The sequence below is a fragment of the Malurus melanocephalus genome, unplaced genomic scaffold, assembly GCF_030028575.1.
Source record: "Malurus melanocephalus ecotype Western Australia unplaced genomic scaffold, MMel_1.1 scaffold_81, whole genome shotgun sequence".
NCBI classification, from domain to species: Eukaryota; Metazoa; Chordata; class Aves; order Passeriformes; family Maluridae; genus Malurus; species Malurus melanocephalus.
This window is the reverse complement of record NW_026623313.1, coordinates 1,414,953-1,426,120: the sequence shown is the minus strand read 5'-3', so window position 1 is coordinate 1,426,120 and position 11,168 is coordinate 1,414,953. Positions and strand designations below refer to the sequence as shown.

At 52.6% G+C, this 11,168-nt stretch overlaps 1 protein-coding gene across 1 annotated transcript; it reads right to left on the bottom strand.

The window, feature by feature from the left end:
- Positions 1-745: 745 nt before the first annotated feature.
- On the bottom strand, positions 746-7,518 carry TBR1 (T-box brain transcription factor 1). The gene is made up of 6 exons (XM_057367545.1): positions 6,338-7,518; positions 5,708-5,862; positions 5,254-5,375; positions 4,695-4,853; positions 3,791-3,852; positions 746-1,675 (listed from the first exon to the last, which is right to left on the bottom strand). Exons 1-6 carry the CDS (start codon positions 7,027-7,029, stop codon positions 832-834), a joined length of 2,034 nt encoding a protein of 677 aa, XP_057223528.1. The 5' UTR covers positions 7,030-7,518; the 3' UTR covers positions 746-831.
- Positions 7,519-11,168: the final 3,650 nt, after the last annotated feature.

Genomic DNA, 11,168 nt, shown 5'->3' with positions numbered 1-11,168 from the left:
GTAATGGATTTGGCACTTGGGGGCAGGGGAAGAGGGATACCACGAAAATAATAATATTGCTGATCTCGAGCTATTCCTTTCAAAGAAAAATAAGAGGCAGTTAATTTTGGTTTTGGAAGGCATTATGCTCATTTAATCGATTTTCCTATGAGACATTATTTTGAAGGGAAAGCTGATCATTCCTTAGCTGTGTTAGCCCAGGGCACTGCGTAATTATTTCATGCGAGGAATTGGAGAGAAAGTGAGAAACCCATTACTCGCTGCTACAGCTATGGACCACTTACATTTCCAGAGGCATTTAGGAAGAGTGTTTACCTGGGGAGGGGCACAAGGAAGAGGGAGCAAAGAGCGGAGGATGGGTAAAGAAATTTAAACAGGATCTAAGTTTTGTGACTTAACAATGAAAACAAAACAAAAAAAAAATCCAAACAAATAATAAATAAACTGAACCAAATAAAAGTAATCTGTTACAATAAAATAAATACTATGTACAGGCATTTCACAGGCTGTTTTCCCCACTATTACTGTTTCCCCTAGAATCCATCCGTGGTAAAAGGAAGGAAGCGCTGTACGGTTTGAGAGTCTAAGCATCCTACTGATCAGTGGGTTTCGGTGCGGCAGTGCCCCCCGCGCCCCCGGGGCGCCGCCGGACCGGGCCGGGCGGGGAGCGGGGCGGGGGGGTGGCGGCGGCCGCGACTCAGCCTGCCTGCCTGCCTGCCTCCCTGCCGGGCCGGGCCGGGCCGGGGCACGGATGGGGCAGCTAGGGGCGGGGGTCAGTGCGCTAACGCGGAGGAGTTATTGTGCAAAAGGACGGCGGGCCGGCGGCCGCGCCTAGCTGTGCGAGTAGAAGCCGTAATAGCCGATGTCCTTGGCGCAGGTCTTTTCGCAGTCCCGCTGGGTGAGCACCTCGCTCTTGAGAGGCGAGGAGCTCTCGGACACCGGGGTGTCCGAGGGGGAGATCCGCCTCCTTTTGGCCTGCTCGTAAATCCCAGAATCGGAGGAATCGATGGACTTAATGGACGACGGCGTCTCGATCCAGCTGGAATCGGACAAATCTTTGGGCTTGGAGTCCTCGGCGCCCGGCAAGGGGGACCGCTCGGGGGCCAGGCTCTCCGCCTCCTCCCCCAGGTAGGGGTTGCCCGCGGCCATGCGCGCCGCCGCCGCGCTGTTGGGCCAGCAGGAGAGCACCGAGCCCGACTTGCTGCAGTACTGCGGGGGGCTGCGGGCCCCCCAGCCCGACGGGTCGGCGTAATAGCCCAGCGGCCGCCCGGCGCAGCCGGCCGCCTGCAGCGGCAGCGCCTTGACGCCCGCGGCCGCGTAGGACAACAGCGTGGCCGCGTTGCCGGCGAAGTCGGTGGCCGTGTCGTAGGCGGAGGCGGCGAAGTCGAGGCGGTTGTTGGCGGGGGCGACGAACCAGCGCTGCGGCGAGGGGGCCCCCGGGTCCTCGGCTTGCTGTGGGGAGAGCAGCCCGTTGGTGTGGGGCACGCTGCGGTCGGCGCCGGGCCCCGGGCCGGCTCCTGCCCCGGGGTGGAAGCGGGACTTGGCGTAGTTACTCACGAACTGGTCCTGGAGGAAGGAGCCGGCCATGGCGTAGCGGGCCCCGGGCACGATCTGCGAGCGGGGCGAGTCGTTGGGGGAAGGCGTCAGCCGGTCCATGTCRCAGCCCGTGTAGATCCTGCCCAAGAGAAGGGGAGAGAGCTGGGTGTCCGCCGCAGCCCGACGCCCTCCTCGGCACGGCACCCGGCCGAAAGCGGCCCTCGGGGGACGAACGGGACGGCGCCGTCCCAGCGAGCTCCTGCCCGGCCCGGGAGCCTGCGCTCCTCTCCGGGCTTGGCCTCCGGCATCAGTACCGCCGARGGCCTTTCGCGGGGACGAGGAAAGACGGGGGCAAGCATGGAGTACAAATTATTCGGAACCGGTTGGCCATTCCTTGACGGGACTCAAATGCCTCTCTCCGGTCCGAACCTACAACCCAACGGCGTGGAATCCCGCTCGGTGACACACTGACCGGTTCCGCTACATGCGCAACAGGCATCCCGGTCATTTGCCGCGAAAAGCATGAGTGGCAGACTACGGAATTCTATCGGCTGTTTAACACTTATTATTGGGAGTCACAGACGAACCATCAACATTTTACYGAGTTTAAATTAAGCTAATCCTTAAACACCTACTGTAGGAAATGTAAAGTCAGACACTTCCAGTGTTCCCTGCGTGGCCTATATATAATTCTCCCATGCTGGGCTGCAATTTGCGATTATAAAAACTTTAATGGATGAATAACTACTATCTGTATTTAATTCAGGCTAAAACTGTGCTTTAATTAACCCTCCACGCCTCCTGGAATTTCTTATCCAAAATAAACTTGGCCCTTAAACAAATCCAACGTGCTAGACAACATTGAAGCTTCCCCCTCCCCCCGTCTCCTTTCAAGTGACGCCCTATAAAGTTTTTTTCCTTCAAAAAGAGAAAAGCACTTTTGGCTGGGGGCGAAGGCCACGCAGCCTTTCCAAAGGCCGCACATACTCTCGCAGAGCCTTCGGAGAGCGGGCAGCCTAGGCTGCCTCCCTCCGTGGCACCGGGGACCGCCTTCCCGGCGGCGGCCCTGGTCTCCGCTACAGCCTCCACGACCCCCGCCCCTGGGGAAGAGCGACCGCGCCAYAAGCTGCTCCCTGGGGATATCTGGAGCTCGGCCCCGGGCCCCTTTCGCACTAGTTCAGCTCTCGGCATCGTTTCCACCCTTGTCCTGAGAGCCCGCAGCTGGTAGTGCTGGACCGCAGTCCAACGGAAAGAGGCTGGAGTGGGCRCTGAAGGTCCGCACAGGATGAGGAGCTCGAGGCCAAGAGGGCCCGCTCCCCGCCACAGTTTAGAGAGGAGAAGGTTTTCCTCCTCGAAGCCRGGGACCCGTCCCACAGACCCGAAGCTTGTGGCGGCACAGGCGAGCTCACAAGCTGCCTGCTTCCCCGGGAATACGGGCCGCCCTGCTGCCGCCACCTGCCGCTGACCCAAGCTGGGCAGGGGGATGCCAAGTGGGCATCTAGGGCTTCCCCCGGATCAGGGAATGCTTGCCTGCAGGGTCTGCAGGYCGGGATATCCCCATTTTTGTCTCGTGGGCCGGGAAAGGCAGCGGCGGGGGCCGAGTGTTGATGCCGCCCCAGGGCCGCACTCGCAGGGGCACCAGACGCGTGTGGTGCAGGGTCACGGCCAGGGGTCAGGAGGCTGGGAACGCCTCGGAGGCGGACGGGCAGAGGCAAAACAGGGACAAACCATGATTAAAACTTCAGAGGCTTTAGCTCCACCCAGAAGGGAGAATGGGAAAAAAAAATCCAACCCCGAAGAAGAATAAAACGAGACGAAGACATTTCCCTCCGGACAGCGGCTCTGCGGACCCCGGGATGATGCAGACCCGGAGGGTTGCCGGGGACTGAGCCCCTGCTGCTCGGGTGCTTCTTTCGGCGCCCTTGCGCGAAAGTGAAACGGAAGCTTGGGAAGAGGCGCCAAGATACGTGCCAGGAAAAACCAACAACAAAACCGCCGCAAGCGCCAAAGCTCGATGCGTACTCAGGTGCGGGCAGCGCGGCCCCAGGCGCGGATGCGGCCTCAGGGCTGCGCAGGGCCTCCCGCAGGGACAGCCCCTGTGCGGGAGCGGGCGTGTGCTTCCCTCCCGGAGGGCTCTGGAAAAGCCTGACATTATACATCTCGGTTCGAAATGAGCCAGCCCTCATCCTCAATAGCCCCCCTTTGACATGTGTGTGCAGCCGGCAGAAGGGTAGTAAAAATCCGGTTTACTTACGTGTCATAATTGTCTCGGAATCCTTTTGCGAAAGGGTTGTGATCTATTTTCAGCTGTGTGATCTAGGGAAAGAGAGAAGCAGAGCATACGTTTTGAAAGCCTGAAAAATATACCCCACTGCAGCCAACACATTTTTAAAGGACCAAGCCTTACTCTAGTCAATCATATTGCCTTTAAACCGTGAAAAATAAGCTCTGGCATGCTTGTAGACATCACAGTCTAATTTTAAGATTTACATTGTTGTAAAAAGTAAGAAAAATTCAATATTTAACCCCATGTTTTGAGGCGTGTTCAGCATTCCTAGTGCATGGGTATGAATATATTGAAATCCAAAAATTAGGCAAAACGTTCCGCAGAGCGGTAACTAGGAGTTTGCATTTGCATCGAGCAAAATAATTAAAGCGAGAATGTGGACTGAACATATGTCATTTGAAAAGGGGGCACCAGTCTGCAGYAAAGCCAGACCACTCCGAAACGCATCCAGGCATTAACGAGCTTTTAATTTAAGAAAGTTGCTCCGTCACCCCCGGCGCAATCAATGAGGATGTTAATTGATCTTTGCAGACTTAAAGCTTAAGCTAACAGCTTAACAGCTAACTAAGCTTTTTYCGACTGGGAGATAAACGCCGTGGGCCAGCGCCCAGCCCCGGGCGGAGGGGCAGGATCGCGCCCATCCTGGCGGGGAGGGTGATGCCGCTACGGGCGCCCGGCGGGGGCTCCTGGGGCGAAGGCGGCCGTGGCCCCCCTCGGGATGGCCAGGGAGGGATGGCGCAAAGTCGGGAACAGTGAGCCCCATCATCCCCGGAGAGCCGGGGGAGGGTGGGCAGCAGCCGGGCCGCCCCTGGTGGGGTGCCCTGCAGGGAGCGCGGGGATCGCGAGGAGAATAAATCAGCGAGATCTTTACATCGGTGTTTTGGTAGGCGGTGACGGCTATGAACTGCGTTTCGGGGAACGTGAATGTCTGCACTCTGCCCGGCTGGTTGGTATCCTCCGTCCCGTCTTCGTTCACCTCCACCACATGCAAGCGAGGTTGGTACTTGTGAAGGGACTGCAAAACCACCATCTGTCAGGCATGGCAAAAGGAGGGAGGGGAACGCGGGAAAAAAAAGAAGAAATTAGAGCGAGAAGGACGAGGAGAGCAATGCCCGCTGGCCGCCGCCTCTCCGGGACGGTTGCGGACTTCCCCAGCCGCACCGGACAGCATGGGCACCACGTTCAGGGCCGATGAGGCCCGTGGCAAAATAAAATGGGAGGACTTTCTCACCACCACCCCCCCTTTTATTTTCACCTAACGACACGATCTAAAAAAAAAAAAAAAAAACCAAAAAAAAAAAAAAAAAAAAAAAAAAAAAAAAAAAAAAAAAAAAAAAAAAAAAAAAAACCAAAACACGTCCTTTCGGAAAGGGTAGGATTTTAACTGAAGCAAAAAAAAATTCTGGCAGCGTCTGAGTTCCTCCACTGACCTGCCCGTTGTTGTTTGATGCTCCTTTATTGTTTGTAAGTTTTAGTTTCCCAAAGGAGATTTCCTGACGCATCCAGTGGGCTCCCGTGTTGGGGGAGTCGGGATGCATATACACCCGGTTTCCTAAGCAAAACAACAAAAAACACAACCACATCACAGTTCTCGCCTGTACCCTGGTTCTACCGCTGCACCCGCACACGAGGCTGAAGGACCCCGTTAAGTTACCAATATTTTACTGCCAAAACTCCCTTCATTTTAAGCGAAAAATATTAAAACAGCTTTTTCCGAACACCTTGTACTTTCTCCTCCACCCTCCTTTTATTTATTTTTTTTATTTAAAAAAAATCGTTGGCCCATTCGCGTTTAAGAAGTCGCCAAAGCCAGTCCGCAAAGGCATTAATTAATCATTCTCACCTACATATGTGTCGGGAAAAGTGTTAATTGGAGGAACTTGCCTTGTACATTGGTGTCCGCCTTGCCGCAAGGAACCCATTTGCCTCCCTGAAATCTCCAGTGATTAGGATCCGCCAAAATTACATCCACAAAAATATTGTAGTGAGCCGTAGGGTCGAGACCAGAAATATTGAAGCTTAGGAAAGGGAACATGCGCCTATAAAAAAAAAGAGAAAAGGGGAAAAAAAAAGAAAAAGAAAGGGAAGAAGGAAAGCAAGCTACCGCCGGCTACAGGCACACGCGGAGGAACCAGCCGTTGTGTTTATCCTCTAGGCTCCCGATAGCGACCGGAAAATAAAAATCAAAAGAAATCCCCTCTCCGGAGCGTCGAGCTTTCCGCGGGGAAGGGAGGAGGGCAGCGGGCACGGGAACTTGCAGGGAGGCAGAGAGGGCTGCCCCGGCGGGGACCGGCTCCGGCGGGGACCGRCTCCGGYGGGGASCGACTCCGGYGGGGASCGACTCCGGYGGGGAGCGACTCCGGCGGGGAGCTGCTCCGGAGCTCCCGGCGGCAAGGGCAGGGGCCCCGGTGATGGGCAGACCGCCCCGCAGGGACGGCGGAGGCTCCGGGCGGCTCTCCCGGAGAAGCTCGCGGCTAAGCCCCGACACCCAGAAAGGTCCGCGCGGTAGCTTACCTTCCCTGCTTCGTGATGATCATCTCCGTCTGGTGCCGGTGAAATTTCAGCCAGAGTGGCCTGTTGCACAGGTAGACCTGAGCCTTGCCGGGAACCAGCCCCGGCTGGGTAGAGGAGAACTGGTAGAAAGGTGCCCCTTGGTAGGAATGGCCATACTGCTGGGGGTACGGGTAGCCCGCCGTGGGGTAGCCTTGCGGAGAAGAGTTGGACAGGAGGCTGTTATAAGCTCCGTTGGTGATCACAGGATGATGAGCCATGTAGCGGCTGGGGCTGGCGATGGAGAAGGCTGGGTGAGCAGGTCCATGCTGGCTGGGATAAGGGAACATGGTACTAGGAGCAGAGGCAGCAGACTGGGGCTGGCTGGACTGAGAGAGCAGATAGCGATCTGCAGCAGATCCATCGAAACTGTGACGAAGCTCAGAGACCCCGTCCAAGACGGGAGAGAGTTTATTTCTCTGGACGTCCCCTGGTGTGTCCTTGGAGTCAGGAAAATTGTCTGTATCTGACTGATTCGTCATCCCCCTGGTAATTTTTTTCAAAGGTGAACTTCTCTCCAGGTTGTCAGTGGTCGAGATAATGGGATGATCATGCAAGGCAAGCTCAGATCCGCCTGCATGTGGGTAACTGCTGCTCACATTGAGAAATTTCTTGGAGAGCATGATAGAGGGAGAAAGACAATGCTCCAGCTGCATAGCTCTAGCACCACAGTAATAACCCTTCAGTCCCTGGATCTGAAAGGGCTTCTTAGTATCAGAAGCTAGACATCCTGGGACCCACACTAGGCAGAAAGCACTTCATCTACCAAATGCTTCCCAAACGTTTGATTTACTATTTTTTTTTTTTTTTTTTTTTTTTTTTTTTTTTTTTTTTTTTTTTTTTTTCTCCCTTCCCAGGGAGAAGAGATTGGCCAATTGACACTATGCAGCAATCAGGAAAGACTCACTTTTGATCTTGCTGCTTGTGGAGAGGATGAAACGGCTTCTGCCATTGGTTAACCGCTGACAGTAATTTAATTAGATAGACATTAATTAGGATAATCACCTGGCTCCTGGTCGCGACGATCATGGCAAATTGAAGGAGATGATTTTATTGTGAGATAGAAGGAAGGGAAAGGGGGAAGGGAAGATGTGTTTGCTGTGAGAGCTCATTATTATGTGACCTTTCTAGCTTTTTTAAATTTTTTTTTTTTTTACTGTGGCTGGAAAATAAATCCAAACCCTGCGATTCCCCAAATATTGCGCGCGTGTACCCCACCTTCGTGCGTCAGGGAGGAGAGCGGGCTCTGGGCGCTTTGGGGAGCGATTGCGAGGGAAGCGCGGGGCCGGGCGGCCGCTGCCCTCAGCTCACCCCCGCGGTTTGTCCCCAGCGGGGCGCAGCCCCTCTCCCCCGGCTCTTCTGAGCGATCCCTGGCGCATCGCCCCCACCCTTCCCACCCGTGCCTGTTTCGCGGGGGAAAATACACCCTCCGTCCCCGYTGACAGCAGCCGCGTATCATCTCTTTTAACTTCTGAAATAATCATAAGCCCCGCAGCCGAAGTGCCCTAATGTATTTGCCGCGATGTTTACGGGTTCTTTAGTAAATAAATATTTTATCTGGGAGCCGTAATGCCGGAGATTATCCGCAAAACAGGGTGGAAGGCGTTCATCTCCCTATCCGGCTCTRTATTTCTACCCTCTCGGTGCCTGCTTTCCTTCAGTGATTCAGTCCCGCGCGCAGCTCTCGGGAGRGGCAGATTTTTGGTAGCACCTTTGGCAGGGGCGGCGGCCCGCCCGGCCGCGGGGTCGATCGGAGCTGAGAAACCCAAACCAGAAAGGTGCTGCGGCAGCCGGCACCCTCTGCCCGGGGGGCTCCTCCGCGGCCGCCGCGGCCCGGGGTGCGCTCCCAGGCGGGCGGGGACGAAGCCCTGAGCCTTCGCGGGGACTGTGGGGACTCCCAGGTAGCGGAGGGATCGGCCGGCGGGTCCCCGCGCTGCGCCCGGGCGAGCCTCGGGCTAGTGAAAGCGGGACCCTCCWGGGCGCGAAGATGCGCCTGAAGAGTTCAGGGGGCCCGCTCACCACCCCGCCTTTGCCAAGCACCAGTCTCAATTTCTYTTCCTAGAGAAGCCCGAGAGTTTAAAAGCATGGGGTTTGTTTTTCGGTATTTTGGGGTTTGGATTTTTTTGTCCGGGAAGGAGCACTCCTGTTCAATTTTTCTTAGCGTTGTCCCCTTAACGGTTTGGACTTCAGGTATTTTACAGACCACATCTCTTCCCAGGTGACATCGGCAGCCGGCTTCAAATTTCACTGACAGGTAGTGCGGCTTGAACCMCTGCATAATAAAACTGAACCACCATATAACTGCCTGAAGCCAGACCGAAACTTTGCAAACTCAAATCCAGAGAAGACTAGCACCATGATGACTTCTCAGAATGTGTATTTCAATGCTTCCAGATCCCATGGCCATTTATTTTGCTGTTGCTTAACTGTGAGCTACGTCGGTTATTTGATATTTCATAGATACCAACATACACACTCTCTCTGCAAGGAAATTATTCTAATAATTTATGAAGCAAAAAGCAAGCAGTTCACCGTTCTGTTCGAGTGGTACAGCACATGCAACTTTGCATACACCACCTTGKTTCAGTGCTAAGAAAACAGTTTCATTATTATCAGTTATAACTAATGTTTCCGACACTTGTTTCACCAGGGCTCACCCTTCCCTTTCCCTGTTTGAAACAACAGAACGGTAATGGACTTATATAGGCAGGAGATGGATCGAAATGCAGATAAACCCTCGGAAACGCTGCCCTGAATTACAGAGCTACACCCATATAGATGCRGAGCTGCAATGAATTCAGTGGTATACTGCCAATCACATGGAAGTGCTAATATATGCCAAAAATCTTCAGTGCACAACTCCTAAACTGGTATAATAGGGGGGATATGCAATGGCAGGTGGTGTTACAGAATCGTCATAGAATGGAGTGAGGTTTGCTAATACAATATGCCCGTCCTTCGCACTGACAGGTGACAAGGGGTCACGCTGCTAATGAAGGTCTGCTCCGTTGCGGCTGGAGGCTCAGAAGGTGGCTGCTTGAAAATTTCTTTCTTCCTTCAACATGGTATAAGGGCTGCTGCTTTTCAGGTTGCGGCATACACACATTCTTCCAAATCCTCTGTGTAGCTCCTAAAGCACTGGACAAAAATAAGGAAGGATGCCCCAAAAAACTGCCTTTTTATTATTCATGCAACATCTTGATAAATGGAAAATTGTGTCTCCAAGTTAAACCGAGGAGTGAATAAAAAGCAGGGTACCACAGCACAAGCTTATAYTACGGGAGATCTGCGTCTCCAACAGACTCCCTTCAGCTACCCTCTGCAAGATGTACATTTGTCAAAATTAATTTAGAATATGTAAGACTCACTGGTTTGTCTCCCTGCTTACACCAGCCTCTCACGCATGTATACACTGCAGCACTGTGCTAGCTCCTCTCCTGTTCTGCAGTGCCATGTTACCCACGACCTGCCAAACTCGGTCTCCCTCGTGGTGTTACACGTGTGTGTGGGAGTAGAGAGCGGCAGGGATGCAGAGCCCCCCTGGCAGACGAGCCCCAGGGCAGGTCCCTGGATCAGCTCCTGCCCCATCTCACCCCGGCGGGCGCATCCGGCAACAGCGAGGCCCGAACGCAGCCCTCCTCAACCACCCGCAGGTTTGCCGTGGGAATCGCCAGGAAGAACTTCCATTTAACTACACGCAGGCAAATGTGGTTTGGTATGTCTCCATTTTCCCAGTCTGATATTCCACTGCCTACTGTGGGGGCAGAGGGAAGGCCATAAGGAGGGCAGCTGCAAAAATCTGCATGTTTCCCTCTGAAGTAAGTGCACGCTAAATATACTTTGAGAGAGAGTTAGTCTAAAAYAGTAAATTAGAAGACCTAAATAAGAAATTTCAAACAAAAGAAGAATCTTTGAATGATAAAGAGTAAGTAAATATGGGCATAAGGTGSAAAATAAGACAATTATATGGGTTATTTCTTTAGTATGCAAATAGGAAGTCAATTTAAAAAAAACTATCTTCAACAAAAGATGTAGTTTTAAAATCCTTGCCTGCCACTACTGCTGCTGTTTATTAAAAAAACCCAAACCAACAAACAGAAAAAGATAACTTCTGCCCAGACAAGATAATGAAATCAGCCTATGCAACATCCAGTACTTAAAAAAAAAACCCCTAACGAAAAGTTCGAGTCAGACCTGTCCAAAACCCAGTCACTCCCCAAACTCAGTTATCTGGCAGCCAAACCACCTGCCCTCCTGTGAGTGCTTCCCTCTCCAGTCAGTGGAAATGGTTTTAAATGTCATATTCTAGTTGGGACTCTTTCCATATATTTATGTATATGGACATCACATGTACATTCTCTTTCACAGGAGGGTGGGTTCATGTAACCTCGAACASCCTCTGTCACTTTAGTGTTTATTCTCAGAATACTGCTATTTATGACACCGCTTACAAGAGTTCTGTGATTCAGTTACCAGCAACTGAATTAATTTTCTTAAGGTCAGTTATCTTCTGTAGATATTAGGGTTTGAATAATATTCAGAGGGAGCTGACAGAGGAATTTTCAGCATTTTGGTTTTGTATATTCCCTGATTCAGCACTACAATTTTTTTGTTTAAATCTCCATGAGGGTAACTGGTAATCAATGGGAGCCAAATTCCAGTAGAGAATTTTTGCTTTCCTAACAATAAATATCTCAGTAGTTTTATAGTGGAGAGAAAAAAAAAGTTTACTAGTACTTTTTCTAGTCTGGTAATTCCCCRTCCTTTCTCAAAAAAGACTGTCCAGAACTTAAGA